Source organism: Dendropsophus ebraccatus, chromosome 14 (genome assembly GCF_027789765.1).
Source record: "Dendropsophus ebraccatus isolate aDenEbr1 chromosome 14, aDenEbr1.pat, whole genome shotgun sequence".
NCBI lineage: Eukaryota > Metazoa > Chordata > Amphibia > Anura > Hylidae > Dendropsophus > Dendropsophus ebraccatus.
The window spans coordinates 15,691,856-15,715,705 of NC_091467.1; the positions used below are offsets into that span (position 1 = coordinate 15,691,856).

The window sequence follows — 23,850 nt, forward strand, 5'->3', positions numbered from 1 at the left end:
TCAACATGTTCTCAAATCATCGTTGGTCGTTCGCTGAAAATTCGCAGATCGCTTCGTCTAAACAGTCTTTCAAAGATTCACCCTATGTGTTAGATGGGCTTAAGCGATCTTAAAAACGATCGAAATAACGATTTTTCTAACGATTTATTCGTCTAAACGCTAATCGTTATAAAAAACACATTGTTACTTTGAAATCGTTAATCGTTCGATTGGGCGAATTATCGCTCCGTGTAAACCCAAACTCCCTAGGGCTGCATCCAACTTCTTCATTCACTGCAAATCAAATACCAAATGATCGGACTTGCTTCAGTTTCACTCATCTCTAGTACTATCTCTTCCATGATATAAACCATTTTTTCCCCATCTACTGCAAATCTACAATTCCCATCATTCGGCTGTCCAGGCTTGGTGGGAGTCGTAGTTTTGCACTAGCCGGAGAGCTTCAGGTTCGAGAACACTGATCTTAGCTCATAGATGCACTTTACAATAAAGTATTTGTTCTGCACCAAAATAAACCATTATTGGTGTAATAAAATAAAAGTGACAGAAAAAAAAACCAGTTCTCTACTATAGTTATAAGGATCCCGAACATATATACTTTATTCATTGCCCGGAAGAGGTCGGAGACACCTCCCCCAACCACCAGCGCTGTGCTACTATTGAAATGCCATAGATGGAGTCAGTACAGATGTGTGTACTCCGGTGCTATAGATGCTGCAATAATCCTGGTACTGTGGGATGTACTATTGTAGGTATTGAAAAGTGAGACCAGAATATCCAAGGATGGATCCTGAAAGCACTATGTCAAGGGGGGAGGAGGGTGTTTACCATTTCTTTCTTAAAGGGATTGTACAGGAAAAATGCATAATAAGCCACACTGTCAGTAATGTATACTTACCTGTCTTCCTCCCCCATAGCTGCCAAAACGGGAATGAGCAGCTACGGGGGAACAGGACAGGTAAGTATACATTACTGACATGGCCCCATCCCTGGCAGTATGGCTAATTATGCATTTTTCCCAGACAACCCCTTTAAAGAATAAGCGTTCAGCCATCGAAATAAAAAATTCAGAGAGTAGATTTCTGCCATCTACTTTATAATTGTGGTTATGGCATTGTTCCATACAGCTAATCTGTGCCTTGCATTTCCAAGGAACACACTCATCACTTATTCCAGCATATTGTGTGCAAAAAAATAAATAAATTGAATTTTACTGCGAACTGCGATGTGTAGTTCTATTAAAAACAATAGGTATGCGTCGCATATATTTTTTGGTACACATTTTGCAGTGCATAACATGCCAATACTTGTACCAGAAAAGTATCTCTGAATATAGTCTGGGAATTAACAAAAATCTTTGGACCATACTGGAGAAGGCAAGTGTCTGGCAAGGGAGCCCAGCAGTGGTTACCCCACAGGAGGAATGGCACAGCAAGATAACATTGCACACAGTTTTGCGAAGTTAAAGGGGAATTCCAGTCAGAAGTCCTGAGGATAGGTAATCAATCGCTATGTGTCGGGGTGACCACATTCCCTGATTAGCGGTTCAGCAGGGTCGGATCTATGCATTGAACAGGACTGGAAGTGGTATTCTCTGTTCACTGTGTAGTGGTGGTGCCTGGTTACTGCAACTCAGGTTCCATGTTGGCACTCCACCGATTGATATCCTGTGGGTTGGCCATTAATCATTTATGCCCAAAAAACCTCTTTAAAGAAGAAGTGATGTCAAGATGGTGATGTCACGACCTGACTCCCAGAGCTGTGCGGGCTGTGGCTGCTGGAGCGGATGATGACAGGGGGACACTGAGGGACACAGGGCACTGGAGGGACACTGAGCATTCCTCTGCCATCATCCTCTCCAGCAGCCACAGCCCACACAGCTCTGGGAGTTGGGTCGTGACATCACCATGTTATCCAGGAAGTGACATCACCATGTTATCCAGGAAGTGACATCACCATGTTATCCAGGTAGTGAAGCCTTGCTGACAGTCCTGATCTTCTGCAGGCCCCTTCTCTCAGCAGTTCTGGGCTCCTACAGCGTCAGCGTTCAGCAGTTCCACAGCAACAATCTTTTTGGAAGACAAACCTGTCTGTTTTATCCCAGCCGCCACCTCCCAGCACATCTCACAGAGACACAGACACACAGACAGACACACAGGCACACACCCCTTACCATTCACATCACTAATAACCACTTATACATACATTCTGAGCAACCTAGGCTGTGACCTGTCCTGGTGACCTGCGACAGCCGCCTACATTTGCCTGTGTCCTACAGGTTATAGGGTCAGTAGTCTCTGTTACATTAGAAACAATGCAGACTGAAGATGCCACCTGGTGGAGAAAAAGTGAACAAATCAAGGAGAGAACAGAGGAGTCTGCTAAAGACTATAACAGAAGAAACTTGTTTTACCCAATTGAGTTTTGATAATTCACAAGTGCACCAACCTATTAGACCACTAGTGTCAAGCTCAGGCCCTCCAGCTGGTCCAAAACTACAATATCCTTAATGCCCATCAAGCTAAAGCTTTGGCTGTGCAGGCATGATGGGAGCTGTAGTTTTGCAATAGGTGAAGGGCCTAAGTTTGACGCCTCTGTATTAGACTGTAATAGAGTAATATGGGATGAGTTCAACAACCTGTGGCTTTCTAGGCTGAAGAACTACAACCCCCATCATCATACCTGTCTGACAGTTCATAATGGAAGTTGAAGTCTTGCAACATGTGGGCAAGCTAAAATTTTGCACCACGAAATGTTGCACTATAGCTATGCCCCATGGCATTAGCCAGAACCTCTGAAAAGCAGCACATATAAAATCTGTCACTTTTTTGTCCATATGGACCTTCCAGAAAGAAATCAAGCAACTAGTTAAGTCCCTCTGTGCCTTATGTAGTGGTAATGCCCCCTCTGTACTCCAATATCATAGTTAGACCTCTCTAAGTTAGAGTATCCCCAATGTAGCACCCCCCCCCCCCAGTAAATAATATCCCTAATATAAGTAATCCTTCTGAAGGAAGCCCTCCCATGTAGGTGTTCCCGCTAAATATTGTGTGTATAGCTAGTGTGTGGATGATAGGTTGGTGGATGATGGGTGACAGGTTAGTGGATATTTGTGCCCCCATATAGTAGTTAGAACTCCTCAATGCATCTATAGAGTAGAAGGGCCTATCTGTGCCCCCATATAGTAGTTAGGCCTTCTATGTGCCCCCATATAGTAGTCAGGAAGTTAGACCTTCTAAGTGCCCCAATATAGAAGTCATGCCTCTCTGTGCGTCCATATAGTTAGGCCTCTCTATCTATATGCTGTTTAGATGACCATGTGTCTCTCATTAGGTAGTTAAGCCTAAGGTCGATTCTAGCTTTTCTGCAAAAATTTAAATAGCACACCTCCCCATTAAAAATTAGTAATCAACTGCGCACATGCATACATACCAAAAGTGATTATACCACACACATAAATATATATTAGCAATGAATATACCACACATATAAAAGTATGTCAGCAGTAACTGTATCACACATATACACATATGCCATTGTGGTGTCCCACCACTGCTGTTTTTCCTCTTCTCTTGTGCACCTTTTTTCTCTCAGGTTAAGTGGTGGATGGGGTATTAAGTTTCCCCACTAGGTGCCAGTGTTCTGTATCTATATACGTATTTTATGCACAGCTGCAGAAGGTAATGGGTTAATGTTTCTGTGTACCATGTGTTTTGTGCTGACCACTAGGAGGTGCTCTTTTCTTCTCTACCTATCCTCTCTCTTCTTTCTCCTGCGCACACTCAACCCCACCACTCACACTCAAAGCCCCCAGAACCGCACCCGCTGCACGGCTGCAGCCCACCCGCGGATTCACCCCCTCTGCAGCTCACCCGTGGCTGCACCCCCCCCCAACTCACCCGTGGCCGCACCCACCCCCATAGCTCACCCGCGGCCCCCCACCCCGCTGCTCACCTGCGGCCAGCCCTCAACCCCCTCCCCCCGCAGCTCACCCACGGCTGCTGCCCCCACCCCCAGCTCACCCGTGGCCACACCCCCTTCCCGCAGCTCACCCGCGGCCGATCACCAACCCCGACCCCACCACACTCCTACAGCTCACCCACGTCCGCCCAACTAACTCAACTCTGCTATGTCACTCCCTCAACTGCAGATCCACACATAAGAACACACACCAAGAATAGAGTCCTACATTGAGTGTGAATGAAACGATATCACCATGCTGTCCCTAGGGCTGTGGGCACGGTTACCTTGAATGCAGTAGCTACAATGTGAGACACAGCGGAAACTACACATATGACTGTCTTATGCGTGAGTGAGCGCAGAATATTTTTAATAATAATAATAATAATAATAATAAAAGTATTAATATAAATTATAAATATAGAATAATAAAAATAATAGAATATAGAATAACAACAACAAAACAACCATAACAATAATTAGAATAATAAATATATAATAATGCAAAATAAAAATAATAAAATATAAAATAATTATAGAAGTTAATAATATATAATAACAATAATAATAATAATAATAATAATAGAAGTAATAACAACAACAAAACAACTATAATTTTAATAATAACAAATATAGAATAATATATAAAATTTCAAAAATCCATCCGTTCCATCTATAGCAGTGTGGCTGTGGGGGCCTGATGGGCGTTGCAGTTACACAGGAGGCCAGAGGTTGGTGAGCGCTGTAGCACTGAAGCCATCAGCGGTGCTCTGCCGCCATCGTGTGGTGCTAATGTGGCACTGCATGGGTTTCACTTTCGTTTCTGCCGCGTCTAGTTACTATCGCGCCTGTAAAGTCCGCGGCGCTTCCCAGACGTGACTACCGCTAACAACCGAGCAGAAGGACGGGGCCAGGCCCACCGGAGACCGCACTCTGCTGCCGGAGGGTAAGTTACTCTGTGGCCACAGCCTTGTCCGGGTTGTGTTGTTTTTATAGTTCACTTCCTGCCTGACAAACTCCTCTCTGCTTCACCCTCCATTATACGGAAATGCAGTGCAACTAGGGGGGCACAGAGCTGTAACCTGCTGGGGGACTACAACTCCCAGCTGCCTGTCAGTTATACACCAGCATGTTTAGCTGCGGAGCACTGCATATAATGCAGAGCCCTCTATACACTCTGTGTGTTGTGCTGCTGGAATTTGTAGTACCACATAAGTAACTTCACCACCACAAGTATCTCTCCATGGGGGGCTTTAATGTGGCCCTGTCTGGGGTGGCCCCAGGGTAATAAGGGCTGTGGCTCTTTACCACCATTTATATAAAATTGTTTCTGTTTAAAGCGAATGTACCATCCGTGGTGCCATGTACCATGAATAGAACGGCGCCGGGGTCCTTTTTTTGAACCATGGCCTGGTTACCTCGCACAGCGCCGGTCTATTACCGACCACCGGCTGAGGCTGAAGCACTGGAGATGGGCCCCTTGTGGGAGGAACTTCCCGCCCCTCTATGTGTTTCAGCCTGGGCCGGTGGCCGGTAACAGACCGCGGTGCGCCGTAACCAGGCCGCGGTTCGAAATAAGGACCCCAGCACCGACTTCCCCACGCCAGCGCCGTTCTATTCATGGGCAACACTTATAGCCAATGTACCTAATGGTACATTTGTTTTAACATTACAGCGCCCCCTATGGTGAGCTCACATATATATATATATATATATATATATATATATATATCTGTTGCAGTGAAATGATAGAATCAGAAATTTGATCAAATCCCGGGAAATTATGAAATTACCGCGCCGTTCCCTCATTTCCCTAGGGAATTGATCAAATCACTGACCTCTTTCAGGGAAATGAATGGAATGAACTCTATTATTTCCCCCTGCGACATAGAATTTGCTTAACGTATCGCTTCTCTGCTCCCCTTCCGCCTCCGCCGCCTCTCTGCTCCCCGTTCCGCTCGTTTTCCACTGCTACGCGCCTCCTGCTCCCCCGGTCTGTCTACTCTGCTCCCTGTCTGCCCCAACGCCACATGCCTGCCGGGAGGTGTGCCGCTCTGCTCCCCGTCCACCCACGGTCCCATCCGCCCCGCCGCCATATGCCTGCCAGGGAGGTGTGCCGCTCTGCTCCCCGTCCACCCACGGTCCCATCCGCCCCGCCGCCATATGCATGCCAGGGAGGTGTGTTGCTCTGCTCCCCGGCCGCCTGCCAGGAGTTCCCGTCGGCCCCCGCCACCATATGCTTTATTATGGTCACATAGTACTTGTACATAGTATTTGTATTTTGTAGGTGGATGTATGAGTCTATGTTCACACAATGTATGTTTTGCAGCTGTTTTTTTAATAATTTTGACGGCAAAGGACAACCGTGAATGATGATCATGATGAGATTGTGTGAACGCACCCTAAGGCTTGGTTCACATTTGCACTTCATCATAAGTTCCTTTATTTAGTAGGATCCGAAAAGGGAATAAAATAACCCTGCATGCAGTCATTTTTTTTTCCACTCAGATACTGTAAAAATAATTCTTGGCATTTTTAGGCCAAGCGAATATTAGTCAGTAAAAAGTGAAGGTAACTCATAGACTGCAGTGTGGGTGGTGGTCGCAGTGTGGGAAGTGAGGGCCGGTAATACAGTATAGAGCAGTGCTAGCGGAGAGAGTCCTGGTGCTGGCGGAGAGAGTCCTGGTGCCGGCGGAGAGGGTCCTGGTGCCGGCGGAGAGAGTCGTGGTGCCGGCGGAGAGAGTCGTGGTGCCGGCGGAGAGAGTCGTGGTGCCGGCGGAGAGAGTCGTGGTGCCGGCGGAGAGAGTCGTGGTGCCGGCGGAGAGAGTCGTGGTGCCGGCGGAGAGAGTCCTGGTGTCGGCGGAGAGAGTCCTGGTGCCGGCGGAGAGAGTCCTGGTGCTGGCGGAGAGAGTCGTGGTGCTGGCGGAGAGGGTCCTGCTCCTCCCCTGCAGCTGATCTATTCTAGGATCCTGAACAGGGTATACGGAATAGGCTTTTTAAAGGGGTTATCCAGTGTTAGAAAAACATGGCCACTTTCTTGGCCTTGTCTCGAGTTTGTAATTAAAGTGTCACTGTTTTTTTTTTTTGTTTTTTTTTTGCAGAAATCAATAGTCCAGGTGATTTTAAGAAACTTTGTAATTGGGTTTATTAGGCAAATATGCCATTATCTGCATTCAAAAAGACTTTCTGCAGGTCCCCCCCCCCTCCCTCCTCTCTCTCATTCACTGCTCATTATCAGGAAATCACGTCTTGTTTACATCAGACTTGCCCTGTGTAACCTATGAAGAGGGGAGGGGGGAGGAGGAAGATTACTCGCCAGCAGAGAACAAAGGATTACACAGCGGGACCTGTGTGAAAACTGGTATTCAGAGATCAGAGAGGTCAGTGCTGACTTCAGAGGAGATAGCACGGTGATGTAGCTGTAAATTAACTCTTTGTTGTCCTGTTTTGGTGCCTCATCTCCCTACATCCCTCCCCTCTCCATAAGAGAACCATGAAGACGGGGGGAGAACTTCAAACTGCTTTTTCATTATAAAAATGCATTTTTCGGCTAATAAACCTAATTACAAAGTTTCTTAAAATCGCCTGTACTATTCATTTCTGAAAAAAAAAAAATTGAAATGACAGTGACACTTTAAGCTCCATTCACTTCAAAGGAACTGTGTTGCACAACCTGCACCCAAACTGGAGACAGGATTGGTGCTGTCTCTGGAAGAAAGTGGGCATGTTTTTCCCCTTTAAACTGGGGACCCCCTAATAGGATTTTCCAGTGCCTCATGTGTACATTGTGTATGACGCTGGATGTCTTTGTTATTATAGATTAGAAGAATGAGTTCTGTGGGTGCAGATATTATAAGAGGAGGAAGAACCAAAACAGGAAACCTCTGTGGTCTGTAGACTGAGGGGATGGAGCGCCTTAGTCGCTTAGTATACTATGCCTCCACCACTTTACCATTTTCCTGATACCTCTCTTATATAACATCAAAGAGTTTCTCTTCCACAGTTACCATACCCTTGCTGTTCGTACATTGTGTATTATCATACCTTTCGAATGGCTTCTGGCCGATCCTATCAGAATAAGGTACAGATCAGCGAGGAAGAGGGGAGTCTCCCATATGTATGGTGTGTGATCCCTGCCATCCCTTAGGGTACTATTACACCAAGCGATTTTTTGATGACTAACGATTAACAATCTCAAATGACCCAAAATCGTTTGCCCAATTACATGGAACGATGATCGTTACTTATGATCGTTCTTTATCAAACAATAAAAATGGGTCCGAATTCTATCAAACGACCAACGATTTCTCGTTTAATCATTGTCTGCTATTACACAAAACGATTATCGTTTAAATCCGAACGATCTAATGATTTTTCGAACGATAATCGTCCCGTGTAATACGGCCCTTAGCCCTCCATGCCCAGCTCTGTGACATAGCACCCGGCAGTCAGCAGACATAATATCCGCCGGTCCCCACCTCCTCCTTACATGATGCTGCCACTTTGCCCCCTCTCCCTTCCTTTTCCCGGCATAGTAGCGGCCTCTTCATACTCTCCCATGTGACAGTGGCAGGGGCTGGTCAGCTGGTGTCGGCAGGCCAGCTTCCTGGGTAGACACCATGCCTGTCATCTCCATGATGCTGCTGCAGCTGTTGCTGTTGGCATTGTATGCCTTTCTGCTACGACAGTGGGTATCCGGGAGGAGAGCAGAGCCTGGTAGCGGACACCTGAACTGTCACACCATAGCCGGTGCCATCTGTATGGCTGTGAATGTAGCCTCTTACACAGGCGCCTCATGTACCTAAACCATATCCACCATTCATATCACCTACCGTCCCCTATAAACATCACCCACCCTGGGGGAAGGGGGGAAGGACACGCAGAAAACATGGCAGAAGCTGAGCTTGCTGACCCTTATGATTTAGGAAGTATACTTTATGTTAAGCAGTGCTGCTGCGCAGCTTAATACAAAGTATTGAATACCAGGGAATAGCAGGATAGTAGAACCAATATTTCGGTGCATCGTGCATCACTAGTCTCTGGAAGAAAGTGGCCATGTTATTCTAACGCTCGATAACATCCTTTGTCCTCACACATGCCGGGGCTTGTCCAACTCTGTTTGCCCTGGATTGGCACGTTTCCTAGATAATCAAAAGTAAACAGTCCTTAAAGGAGAAACTTTTATTTAAGTATTGTATTGCCCCCCAAAAGTTATACAGATCCCCAATATACACTTATTACGGGAAATGCTTATAAAGTGCTCTATTCCCTGCACTTACTACTGCATCAAGGCTTCACTTTATGGATAACATGGTGATGTCACTTCCTGGATAACATGGGGATGTCACTTCCTGGATAACATGGTGATGTCACTTCCTGGATAACATGGTGATGTCACGACCCAACTCCCAGAGCTGTACAGGCTGTGGCTGCTGGAGAGGATGATGGCAAGGGGACACTGAGGGACACAGGGCACTGTAGGGACACTGAGCATCCCCCTGCCATCATCCTCTCCAGCAGCCACAGCCCACACAGCTCTGGGAGTCGGGTCGTGACATCACCATGTTATCCAGGAAGTGACATCACCATGTTATCCAGGAAGTGACATCACCATGTTATCCAGGAAGTGAAGCCTTGATGCAGTAGTAAGTGCAGGGAAAAAAAAGCACTTTATAAGCATTTCCCGTAATAAGTGTATATTGGTGATTTGTATAACTATAACTTTAATAAAAATGTTCACCTGACTTCTTTAACAGCTTTAGGCACAGCTTTAGGCCATGTTCACATGGCCTATGAGACTGCCCATTCTGTGACCCGGCCGGTACTGCCAGATGATCTTCATTTCTGTTAAATTGGGATGCGGGTGCATCCATGTATGCCTGCATTCCAATTTATCGTTGCACACAATGGAGCGTGTGACCAGAGCCGCACGCTCCATTGTGTGGACTGGCATGTTCTGTGCGGCCACTATTCAATGAATAGAGGCTGCAGAAAATTTACACATCAGTTTTTCGTGCAGCCAGGTGGAATCCCGGCCGTAGTGTATACTACGTGTATACGCTCCGGCTGGGATTCCATTCATTCAAATACAAGGTATGTTTTGTATAAATCACGGCCGTTGTTGTAATAACGGCCATGATTTATGCAAAACATAGGTTGTGTGAACATAGCCTATGAGTGTGTAGGAATCTCAGGCTCAGCTGCGACATGTGTGATCACATGTACCCCAGGATGCCATACAGAACCTGTATCCTCCATGCCCAACCACATCTCGTATCCAGGTTAGAGGCGCCCAACAGGTTTCCAGGACCTCTTCTCAGCCTCTGCGCAGTTTTTCCCAATAAACTTCTCCTTTTGCTCTAATATTGTAATCACTTACATATATTAAGTTTCATTGGATTCCAACAACTCCTCTTTGGTGCGTTATCTTCTCTGTTAGGCCGGGTTCACACTGAGCAAAACTAGCGGAATGCCGTTAGCCTCCCTCTCATAATGTGAGTCTATGGGAGCCGCGCGCTGCTGTTTTCACAGCGTCTCTCCGCGCTGAAGAATGAACATGCTCAATGTTCAGCGCGGACAGAGCAGGAGCGCTCGCCTCCCATAGACTCCCATTATGAGCGGGAGGCTAACGGCATTCCGCTAGTTTTGCTCAGTGTGAACCCGGTATGTAACATAAAGGATAGACGTTCTGGGGGAGATTTATCAAACATGGTGTAAAGTGAAACTGTCTCAGTTGCCCCTATTAACCAATCAGATTCCACCTTTCATTCCTCACAGACTCTTTGGAAAATGAAAGGTGGAATCTGATTGGTTGCTAGGGGCAACTGGGCCAGTTTCACTTTACACTATGTTTGATAAATCTCCCCCATTGTATTTTAGAAGAACAATACGACTGACTCTAAAATCTACAAACACTGTAATACACCTGTGTTCCACTAGGTGGTGCTGTGAGTCAATTATTTTTTCTCCCTTTCCCCCGCCGCCAGGTTTGGCGGTAGCGAGGATTCCGATTTTTTTTGCAGCCGTTGTGTGCGGAAATCTTTGTCATAGTCACATGGAGTGTGGTGCAGGCCGTGTGCCAAACTCCACAAGGCGTATACAGCACTAGTAAGAGGCTCAGCCAACACTGTGCAGATTAGAAGCCATCACACAGCATACACTCACTTACTCATAGTATATACAGTCACATTTATACAACACAAATCCTTTAAGGTGCTGTACCTTAGAAAAACAGTATGTAGCACATGTTCCTGTATCATGGCCGGTGGGAGGGAGCTGGTAGCTGGATGCAGCCCTAAGGCTGCCTGGAAAACATGGAACAGCCATAGGTCATAGGCTGTATCCATGTTTTCCAGGACTCCCTAGGGCTGCATCCAACTTCTCCAGCCTGCTCTATGTATCCAAATAAATAGTTTCCTCCATCAGGTTGTATCCGATTGTACGGAGTCCTGGTTTGGTAACCCCAGGCGGCGCTGCCATGGTGATGCCGTGCTGTGTTTACCAGGCTCGCCCATTGCTGCCAGGCCATAAAGCGTGGACAGGATCTTCATATCACATATTAGTTTCTTTTCCAGCTTCCCGAATCTTCTCCACCCTCACCTGTCCTCAGCCCCATTGTAGCATGCTGCACTTAGATACGCTGCGTACCCAATCTGAGTGGGCTGGTGGGGTATATACCTGATGTCGTCACTCATTAACCCTCTTGTCTTTACAGGGGAAGCGGCCGTCTTCATGCTGAGCTGAACAGGAAGGCATCAGTTGCAGGTACGTTCACCAATTCACTATCTCCCGTGACATATTGTAGACTGTGATTGGATTTAGCCTGCAGAGGGCAGTGCATGATGGGTGTTGTAGTTTTTTGTAGGAGTCATTGATCACAACTCTGACCTAGTGGAGCCAACATTGGAATCTATTGTAAGTGATTTTAGTAGGTGCGGATGGAGACTGTTCTTTTACCGACCAATACTGGTTGAGAAATTATTCTAGGCATGTGCTGTATAGTGTAGGAAGGGGGGAGCTGTGACCATCACCTTTATATTTCTACAGGAGAGTGTTGTGGGCATGCTCTGTGACCTGTTAGTGTGCATGGGTGATAAAAATAAAGGGTGCTGTGACCTTTAACTATATATTTCTACAGGAGAGTGTTGTGGACATGCTCTGTGACCTGTCAGTGTACAGGGGTGATAGAAAGAAGGGTGCAGTGACCATCAACTATATATTTCTACAGGAGAGTGTTGTGGACATGCTCTGTGACCTGTCAGTGTACAGGGGTGATAGAAAGAAGGGTGCAGTGACCATCAACTATATATTTCTACAGGAGTGTTGTGGGCATGCCTTGTGAACTATCAATGTACAGGGGGCGCTATCAACACTATCAATGTACAGATATAAAGAAGGGGCGCTATGACCATCAAGTATTTCTATGATAGAATGTTATGAGCATGCTTTATGGCCTGTGCACAGAAGCGGCTACGGTGAGCTGTGATTATCACCTATACACTTATATAGAAGGGTGTTGTGGGAATGCTCTGTGAGCTGTGCAGAGGTTTAGTTTGCTGCGGAAGAGAAGCTGTGGCCATCATCTAAAATGCGTCATGAGCATGCTTTATGACCTTTGCAAAGAAGAGCAAGGAGGTATGCTGTTACCATCACTTATGTGGTGCTATTGGAGAGAGTTGTGGGCATGCTTTGTAACCTCATTTGAATAGTGGATCTGTATATTGGCATCACATTTTTAATGTAATCCTGCGTGCTCTAATAAGGAAGGAAAATTTGTGAACAGGAAGGCTCGGCTTATTATTAGGCCATCAATATTAGATTGGTGGAGGTCTGACACCTGACACTCTCACCGACTACTGGGGTATTGTAATATTTATGGATGCTTAGTACCTGCCATTCCTGTAAATACTGGGAGAAGCACCTGGTTATGCACTTCACTCCCTGGCTCACAGCTTTATCACAAGGTGAGCTCCATAGACTTATAATACAGCTAAGACAGGGAGTGAAGTGCATCACTGAGCGCTTCTCTGGCCTATTATAAAGATTGTTTAGGGTCTGAACTTTGGACGTCTGAAGTTTCTGGTAATGACAAGGACGATTTAAGCAGCTGGCTGGACTTCCTGAGTGTGATGTGCAATCCTCTGTACCACAAATAGTGTCATTGTGTCCCTGCAGCCATTCTGCTACTCTATATTTTTCTTAGCAGCTTCCTGACAGACCTGGGAGCGATGGAGAGGAAAAGGCTGAGAGTCGATGGAATTCCGACTGACATCCCAGCTGGACGTGCAAAGGATAAACTCACCATACATTTCCTGAGGAGCCGAAACGGGGGCGGGGATGTGGAAAGCGTCGAGGTTATCCAGGGAAGTCCGGCCTATGCCATTGTAACGTTTGAAGATGATGAAGGTAAAAGACAAACTATAGCAGGACCCCAATGAGTGGCACTATATAGAGCAGGGATGGGGAACTTTCAAGCCTCCAGCTGTTGCGAAACTACAATTCCCATCATGCCTGGACAGCCAAAGCTTCGCTTTGGCTGTCCAGGCATGATGGGAATTGTAGTTTTGCAACAGCTGGAGGGCTAAATGTTCCCCATCCCTGATTCAGAAGTTTCTGCAAGATATGGAGTCATGGCTCAGTGTGAGCCAAGGTTACAATTGGATGCAATTGCAGTTGTTACTGACCTTTTTTTTTTTTTTTTTAATGTCCATACTTAGAAAAACATGGCCACTTTCTTCCAGAAACAGCACCTCTCCTGTCCTCAGTTTGGGTGAGGGGTTTTGCAGCTCAGTTCCAGTAATGTGAATACCACACAAAACCTAAGTAGGGGGTGGCGCTGTTTTTGGAAGAAAGTAGCTGTGCTTTATCTAATCCTAGACAACCCCTTTAATTCTATGCATCCATCTGTAAACAATATTATACTGCCAAAGTTGCCATCTATCCCTGGGCTTAGTAAGTTGTGTCTGCCCATAAGATAATAGGTGCATGTCTGCAGAACATCACCTGCACTGGAGGACTATAGAGTTGTCACTTATAGTGCACCTGCATGTATATACTAGGAAATGACCTGCTCCGCAGCGATCTCAGGTCTGTCCATCACACACTAGTGTTGAGCGGACCTGTCAGACGGTTTCCTGAACCTGAACACTCTCGGCATTTGATTACCGGTGGCTGAAGAAGTTAGATGCAGCCCTAGAGAGTCATGGTAACCATGGATACAGCCATAGGCCATAGGTTGTATCCATATTTTCCTGGCGGTCCTAGGGCGACATCCAACTTCTTCAGCCACCGGTAATCAAATGCCGAGAGTGTTCAGGTTCGGGAAACCGTCTGACAGGTCCGCTCAACACTACTCATAATCTGATAGCGTACAGAAGCCAGACACCCACTGGGGCCTAGTCTGCTCTTCCATAACCGGCAGCCTGGATTTGACTGACAGGTTCACAGGGCATCAGTAGGGAATTCTTATGCTGTCCTGTATGATATCAATTTGTCCAGGCGGTAATATCCTATCCATATGCCATAGATTCAGGGCATGTATGGTCATAGGGTCCTATTACACGAAGCGATTTTTAAACGACTAACGATAAACATTTGCAAACGAGATTGTTTATCGTTAACCTGAAATCGTTCACCATATTACACAGAACGATGGTCGTTAGTTACGATCGTTATTGTGATCGTTACTATGATCGTTTACTCCTTCTGATCCCAGCAAAGCAATGGACAATGTGCAATTACACTGAACAGTTAGTGAACAAATGTGGAATTACAGCGAACGATTAGCGATGATTTTAGGTTCAGATCTAAATCAACAATATACGAATGATTTTTTTAAACTTTGCCTGCAATTACATAGAACGATTATCGTTTAAATCCAAACGATATAACAATTTTTCGCACGATAATCATCCCGTGTAATAGGGCCCATAGGTGTGTTGTGGTTCATCGGAGTAGGGGGGATTGCTGTGTTAGTGCAGTGTGATCACAGTGTTTGTTCGCTCCTTTCTGTCCCCGCAGTGGTTGAAAGTGTCCTGAAAATTAAAGACCACACTTTACGAATCAATGACAAGATATACAACCTGGTGGTCAGCGAGGTGGCTGGCAAGGCGGAACTGGAGGAGGTATTGAAGACAATGTATACAATGCAATGGTTTCTGAGCATATCTTGAAATGACCCTTGTCTTAGTCTTACTTACGTAAATACAGACGACGTGCTACGGAACGAAATTCAGAGTGCCCGACGTCATCATTCATTATGATGCTGAGAGCTCCAAATTTACGGACAGTCTATGTATTGTGTGAATGCCCCCCTAAAGTTCTTCCAGAGACTTGTCAAAGGTTTTAATCAGTTGGGTATGGGTGTTCAGCCCTTTGTCTATCATTAGACAGAGACTAGAGAAGCCCCTGGCCTCTCTCCCCATCTCGATGCAGGAGACAGATTCTATAGTAGTCTATGGAGCAGTGAGCAGGGGAGAGAAGCACTCAGTCAAGTGCCTCTCCCGTCCAATTCTAAGGGGCCTATTCCACGGAGAAATAATTGCCCGATTCGGCCAATTATCGCTCCGTGGAATAGAGAGAACGATCAGCTGATGATCGTGTCATCGGCTGATCGTTCATTTAGGTTCAGACCTAAAATCGTTGTTCGCCACTAGCGCATCGCTACGGTGGAATAGCAGTGTGCGGCGGCGACCGACGATTTCAGCAGCATCATACATTACCTGTCCGGGCTGCAGGTCTTCTTCTCCCGGTCCCGCGCCGCAGCAGCTTCGAAGCGGGGCTGTCTGAACTGACAGACCGCTCAGCCAATCACTGTACGGAACTGCCGCAGCCAGCGATTGGCTGAGCGGTCTGTCAGTTCAGACAGGCTGCTCCGAAGCTGCTGCGGCTCGGGACCGGGAGGAAGAAAGAGAAGACCTGCAGCCCAGACAGGTAATGTATGAAACAAGAGCTGCAAGGACATTGGTAACGATGTCCCTGCAGCCCTCGCTTAACGATCATCGGGGCCGTGGAATAACAGATCGGCGCTCGTTTACATAGTTGATCAGGCCCTGCTCGGCCCGTGGAATAGGACCCTAAAACTTTTTGGAGGGCTGATCACTCAGATTCCCAAACCTTCGTATTTTACATTAATACATTAAGTGAATAGGGTGCTGAACCAGCACTGCAGTTTCTATTACAGTCTATTACAATATGGTGTGTCTCTCAACATTTCTGGACTTTGCAGCTAAGTGATGTGTCATCCCATGACCAGGCAGATTTGTCATTCAGAATACTGTTGCATAACTAGGCAGATTGGAAATTGTCAGTGATAGCCTGTGTTGGACCTGTAATAGCAGCCAGATCCATTGTCATCAAGCTGTCTCACAAACAAATACCATTACAGAACAACTTGGCAGAACAGGGAAATTCTGCATTGGCTTGAAAAGAGAAGAATCCTTGCCACATGAGCAGCATTAACGCCATTACTAGTCCAGATGGCACATGCACACAATGTAGTGGTGTACTATGTTAATATACATTAAACCGTAATATCAGTATAGCGGGCTCCGGGGGTTTCTCACTGAACAGTTCTTCTTATCTATTCTCCCCCCAAAAAACAGGATCTGTTGGAAAAATAGATAGAGCTATGTGTGCTTTATGATATGGGTGATGTACACACGCAGGAAACAGGAAGCCGGCCTCATGTCATATTTGTTATTGAGGGACGGTAGCTTGTACTGCTTATCAGGTTTATACAGCTGCGCAGTCAGTTCTTCAAGAATAATAGGAAACTGGTGGGAATCAGTGTACATGTCCATCTTAGTATAACCCATACAATCAGGAGTGTGATTCTGATTTTGGTTGAATCACTGAAAATTATTTATATTGAAATAACTAAATACACCACTGTTATGTTGGTTATTAAAGACAGTAACCAATATACCACTTGCAAAACATCGTGCCCCCTGAATATAATGCTGCCACACTTTGTGCCTCCTGAATATACGCCCTCCACACACGGTTCCCTCTGAATATGTAGTACTGACACACACTGCATCCCCTGAATATACTGTAACCCCGCCACACACTGCGCCCCCTGTATATAAGCCCTCCACACACGGTTCCCTCTGAATATGTAGTACTGACACACACTGCATCCCCTGAATATACTATAACCCTGCCACACACTGCGCCCCCTGTATATAAGCCCTCCACACGGTTCCCTCTGAATATGTAGTACTGACACACACTGCATCCCCTGAATATAACCGTGCCACACACTGCGCCCCCTGTATATAAGCCCTCCCCACACGGTTCCCTCTGAATATATAGTACTGACACACACTGTGCCCCCTGAATATACTGTAACCCTGACACACACTGTGCCCCCTGAATATACTATAACCCTGCCACACACTGTGCCCCCTGAATATACTATAACCCTGCCACACACTGTGCCCCCTGAATATACTATAACCCTGCCACACACTGTGCCCCCTGAATATACTATAACCCTGCCACACACTGTGCCCCCTGAATATACTATAACCCTGCCACACACTGTGCCCCATGAATATACTATAACCCTGCCACACACTGTGCCCCCTGAATATACTATAACCCTGCCACACACTGTGCCCCCTGAATACAATACTGACACATACTGTGCCCCCTGAATACAATACTGACTCATACTGTATGAATATAACCCAGTTACTCATTGTGCCCCTGAATATAACTCTACCATACACTGTGCCCCCTGAATATAACTCTACCATACACTGTGCCCCCTGAATATAAGCCTGCCACATATGTGCGAGCAGTGGTGCTTCAATCCCAACCCTGTGTACTTTCATCCTTAGTACTATGACCATCGGTCATTTTTAAGCTCTAATAGCAATGAATCATGCCTTCTACTTACACCATTTTCCATCTTCAGGTATTTCAGAAGCTGTCATTGACCGTAAACTACAGAAAATTCCCAGAAAGCTGTCGAAGTCTTCTGAAGAACTTGATGCACACTCATACAGACGTGAAGTTTGACTTCGATAAAAAATCCATGACGTGTACTATCAGTGGGTCATATGCAGAGGTCCAGACCTTGGCACAGGAAATCTTAGGCAACTTAGATATTGAATATACAAACCCAAAGAAAACCTCATCCGATACACGAAGAAAAACCAAGGGCGAACGCCTTAAAAACCATTCAGACCCTCAAGATATCGTGCAAGTCTTGGATCAGCAAACTGCGCCTCTTTACGGGAGTGCAGTCGATGAAACATATAAGACGACGGAATCCTTAGAGCAACTGCAAGAACCTTTCGTATGGGATTCCGATATCTTCAAATACATCCAAAAATACCACTCGGTGGAATATCAGGAGATACTAAACGTATATCACGTCCAGGCAGTGGATGAAAGTTCAGATGGAATCACCACCATTTACCTTGAGACTGTAGGCAGGGGTAAAGCCCATTCGACTGACTTGTTATACGCACGATCCAGGCTAATGGGGCTTTATCAGGATTTAGAAGTACTTCTCCGGAAGGAGCAGATAGACAAGAAAGATGTGTCTGCAGATCAGGACTTTTATAGAACACTGTCAAGTGACCTCCAAAGACTGTATCCCTCGCTGCTTTGTCATGAGGATAACCAATATCTCTACCTTATCGGGAACGGGGTTGACGTGGCTCATGGGAAACAATACATCAGCGATCTACATATGAAGTTTGACAGGATGTTAAGTTACCCAGACATACAACTTGGGTCCAGCGGGGCTAGTAGCGTGACAGAAAGAGCGTCCCTTTCCTTGTCCCCCACTTACAAGCATGAAAGCAAAGTTGGAAGCAGGATAGCCGCCTCATTTAACTCTCCCACAGCACATAGCTCGTATTCAACAAGGAGCCATATAGATGAGAAATACCTGGTATCAAATAGTCCTAGCAGACAGCTACTAGAGCGTGATCCACCCAGCGACAAGAAATTTTTCACGTCCACCATTACAAGTGACCTTCTGAAGAATGAAGATTTTAGTATTTCACAACCCGACGAGAAATTGGGAAGCAAGACCATGCCATCCTTAAAAAGACGGGATGTGTTCCCTGCCCTAAAAACCGGCAGAGAGGATATAAGACACAGAGTCGCTACTAAACCTACAGGTCCCCTCAAACCTGTCCTGTTTACCAAAGCCTCAAGTGAACTACCTTACTCCAGCCTTGTAGACATTAACCCACCATCCATGGACTTCAAAATACCGGAAGGTAAACTTCGAAGATCCAATAGTTTATCCCGTGTTTATTCCAAAGAGAGTACCTCTTCTGAGCAACAGAGCGATACAGCGATATACAAAGATGAAATCATCGTGACCGACTGGCTGTGGCATTATATCAAACAATTCTATAAGTCCGACATTGATAGTTGGTGTTCGCAGGTCGTGTTGACTGAAGAGGAAAAGCAAAATGGCGACGTTACCGTAAAGCTGAAGGCAACTGACAAAGCTAAGTTGACTTTACCAAAGGAAAAGATTCAGCTATTGTGTTGGAAAGAGGATAGTAACATCACCAGTTCTCCCATTGACTATGCCGCGCTTGGGGTTCAAGGTCCAGATGACAGCGCGCTGGTTGACTGGTGCGATCTGTTCTGGAAATGCTCCAGAAAAGTTTCAGTTAAGCTGGAAAAGGATAAACTAGTTCTTATCTATCCCAAAGAAATTCGGGAAGATGTTCTAGAAGAGTACAATCGGCACTTAGATCGGAAAATGAAGTCACCGAGGGATGATGTGACGCCAGACAATGGACCGTCTTCTTTACACCTAAAGGATAAATTAGAGCTCGCTGAAGATTATATCACAAAGTATAAGCAAAGCCTAGAAGCCGATTTGCTCAGCAAGCCTTCATCTTTTTATTTAGGGAGTGAAGATACATCCCAAACAAGCAGCTATAGAACTACAAGAGATCTGGCAGATCAAAAGTTGGATTCCCCGGTTGGTGGAACAGATCCATTCCGAGGCATCACCCATGAACACAAAGCCTACTTCGATGATCCAGTCCCGGCCTTACGAGATGAAAAGTCTCCAGAACCTAAAGAACTTCAAGATTTTTTCGAGGACACAAAAAATAGGTCGACATTGGAGAAGACAGATTCCTACGCCTCAAGAAAAGATGTAGATGATGTATCAACAGAAGCAAAAACATACGATCATGGATCTTATACCAGTGAGGTATTATCCCAAGACATTAACCTCTCTCCACCAAATGTGCAAAGTGGATTGGAGCCACATTACGGTGAGCATGACATCGCCACAGAGGGTCACACGTCCCTATCTCAGCTGCGGATTCCTGCTGTAGGCCAAGAGTCAGAAACCATGGATTCCATTTGTGACCAATGTAGGAACAGTGGCAAAATAGTTCAGACGTCATCCGGCCATTTGTGTGTTAAATGTTATGCAACGTCTATAATCTCTGCTCTTAATAATGCAGCAAAGGGCACCTTGAGAGCAACCATGAATCATACGCCCATGAGCCTGAGACTATCTGGGTATGAACGAGATACTACTTTGAAGATAATTTATGAGGTTCCAGATGGAGTGCAAGGGGTAAGTGACAGAAAGCCCCATCCAGACCCTCAAATACACACACACTTGTGCAGCCACACTGAGTCATAAGGCTATCTGCTATGGGCTGCCCGGACGATTTAGCGATCACCTGGGCAGCCCCCACGCACCTCTCCACAGCAGGGAACGAGGAGCAAGTGAGCGATGACAGCGCTCGTTTGCTTCTCTCCATTGCCCCATGTATTAGGGGCTATAGAGTGTAACAGATTGATCCGATCCCCCTTAATATTCTTTATTAGCGTTGAGCAAACTGCGAGCAGACTCAAGGTCATCTGAACCTAAGCGTGCGGCATTTGATTAGCAGTGGCTGCAAAAGTTGGACGCAGCCCTAGGGAGTCCTAGAAAGCATGGATAGGTTTCCCAGACTCCCTAGAGCTGCAGCCACCGCTAAGCAAATGCCATATGCTTTGGTTTGGAGAAACCCAAATGTGCTTGATGTTTGCTTAAATCTATTTTAGTTTTATTTTCTGTATCGAGCTGGATATGTAATTCATTATAAATTATGTTCCAGGATTTAAAGGGGTTAGCTGGGCTTTAGTCTACTTTCTTCTAGAAACAGCACCACTCTTGTTCTGAGTTTGAGTTGTGGGTTTACAACTTAGTCCCATTGAAGTAAATGGAATTTTATTGCAATACCACACACAACCTGAGAACAAGGGTGGCGCTATCTTTGCATGAAAGTTGCTGTGTTTTCTCTAATGGTGGATAACCCTTTTAAAGAGAACCTGTCAGATCGTCTGTGCCCCTTACCCTGGACCAAGGACCTGACAGGTGACTAGAACAGCTTTGTGATACTGCTAAATTGGCCATATTAAGCTAACATTGGTAGCCTAGCCTTTTGGTTTGGGTGGAGAGTCACATCCTTTGTCTAAATTAGTTGGAGCATTTATTTGTAGACAAAAACCAAGGTTGACATTACTTGGGGTTTATAAATTTGAGCAGCGAGCTAAACAGAAGAATCATGTGACCATCTATCTGTTTTCTTCTCTACTAAGGCCGGAGATCCTCAACCAGGTAGCCTGTACAAAGGTGGCAAGTTTGAGGCGTACCTGCCAGATAACCGAGAGGGGAGGAAGCTCCTTGCCCTGCTGCAGAAAGCTCTGGATCAGGGACTCATTTTTCACATCAAGACATTTGATACAGGAGAAAAGGTCACATGGCACAAAATTCCTCATAAAACGTCCCCAGATGGAGGGAAGCAAAAGTGAGTATGTCCTCTAATAAAGATAGTCAGCTGGGAGAGGGAAGATGTGATTTAACCCTCTAACCAACTACAGACAGCCATAAAGTGGGACTTTCATTTTCATCAACACTATCGCCAATCAGTAGTGTTGAGCGAACCCTTCCAAATGTTCGGATTCGGCAAGGTTATCCGAACTTGATCGCTCAGCATTTGATTCGCTGCGGCTGCAGAAAAACATGGATAAAACCTGTGGACTATGGTTATATCCATGTTTGCCAGGACTCCCTACGGTGGCATCCAACTTCTGCAGCTGCAGATAATGAAACTGGGCCTATTACACAGCCCGATAATCGTTTAACAAGGGCTGCATGGACATTGTTACCGATGTCCTTGCAGCCCTTGCTAAACTGGTATACATTACCTATCCATGCTGCAGGGCTCACCTTGCAGTCCGCTTCTCCCCGGGTCCTACGTGCTCCAGCTTCAGATGGTCTGTCTGAGCTGACAGGCCACTCAGCCAATCACTGGCCATGGCCTGTGATTGGCTGAGCGGCCCGTCAGCTCAGACAGGCCGCTCTGAAGCTGGAGAATGCGGGACCCGGGGAGAAGCAGAGCCCTGCAGCCTAGATAGGTAATGTAAGCACTTTGCATATCACACTGCTATTACACATAGCAATGCGCGGTTGGCGCCCGAAATTTATATGTCCAAACCTATATCAGCGATTAGCCAATGATCATTGTGTTTATTACACGGAGCGATAATCGTCCGGATAGGGCCGATTATGGTTCAGTGTAACAGTACCCTTAGGCCTGCAGCTATGGTGCCATAGGAAACTAAGCCAGGTGCTGGGAATGATTTCTACAACTGAACCTTGAATCTCTTTACAGGAACGGATATCCTGATTTGGCGTATATGAAGTCTACTATCGCTATCCTTAAGCAAAATGGCATAGAGTAAGAGAAGCCGGACTTATGGCGAGTGCAGAAGTCTACAGTGCGTTGCCGTCCTTAGTATCTACACTAGCAGACATACCTAATGCAAAATTGCTAATTTTATACTTCAGATAGTAAGACATAGCTTCCTAGATGCTTTTATTTTTAAGTATACAAGATTTTGCAAACCAGAAGACATTAGAACTATATTGTTGTATTGAATTATAACATTCCATAAAGGGTCTTCTTATACCTGACTTCAAAGTGGTGGCGGGTCTGGTAGCTGAAGAATTAGAATGGCCGTGCTCAGATATTGCTGGCTACACACGCCGGTCACTGGGATACCGTAAATGGCCGTGCCCTTCCCGATGTTTACACATTATAAAGCTAATCTACAAGAAGTTATACCTTGCATTACTTCTCATTCATCCAGAGTTACAGCCTATAATGGAATCCAGAGCTGCATGCTCTCACCTCCCCCGCTCCAGCACTGGTGCAGGTATTGAGCAGCTCCAGTCCCCTGGTCCCGGCTGCTTCTGGATTTATGTGGGGACCAGGGATGTGATGTGTCAGACATGATCAGTCAGTGGCCATAGCAGGGTCCCCCTCTGGATACTGGCATCAGCGCTGGAGCAAGCCAGGAGAGTTACTTCTTTCATCCATCATCCCCGTTCCCAGCACTCTGCTAAAAATCACCCCAGCCCAGAGTTCTTTAAATGGCATTAATGCAATATAATCACAAAGTTACTTGTAGTTGAGTAATATCAGTATATAAACTGTAAATCTGTAGTTTTCTTTACTGCTTAAGGGTAGCTTCACACGTACCGTATCGCTGCGTATTTGGTGCGATTTTACATGCGAGTTTTTTCATGTGAAAATCAAAACTCGCATGTAAAAATCACACCAAACACACCGCGATACGGTACGTATGAAGGCACCCTAAGGGATATATTGTTTGAGGGTGCGTTCACACCTACAGGATCTGCAGCTGATTTTCTGCAGCAGATTTCAGTTAAATAACTGAACACAACATCAAATCTGATGCTGTGTTCAGTTAGTTAACTGAAATCTGCTGCAGAAAATCAGCTGCAGATCCTGTAGGTGTGAACGCACCATGAAGCGGTTTCTGTGTTTGAGTTGTAAATGGTACCAATGTAAATGATCACCAAGAACAGAGTGA

At 45.8% G+C, this 23,850-nt stretch overlaps 1 protein-coding gene across 2 annotated transcripts; it reads left to right on the forward strand.

The window, feature by feature from the left end:
* The first annotated feature begins 4,774 nt into the window (after nt 1-4,774).
* Nucleotides 4,775-22,877, forward strand: LOC138772655 (uncharacterized). 2 transcript variants are annotated; one of them, XM_069953195.1, is made up of 7 exons: nt 4,775-4,906; nt 11,675-11,724; nt 13,163-13,365; nt 14,980-15,083; nt 17,882-20,536; nt 21,550-21,758; nt 22,626-22,877. In XM_069953195.1, exons 3-7 carry the CDS (start codon nt 13,188-13,190, stop codon nt 22,693-22,695), a joined length of 3,216 nt encoding a protein of 1,071 aa, XP_069809296.1. In that variant the 5' UTR covers nt 4,775-4,906; nt 11,675-11,724; nt 13,163-13,187; the 3' UTR covers nt 22,696-22,877. The 2 variants fall into 2 exon arrangements, with proteins under 2 accessions (XP_069809296.1, XP_069809295.1); XM_069953194.1 differs by having other exon boundaries at nt 13,166-13,365.
* Nucleotides 22,878-23,850: the final 973 nt, after the last annotated feature.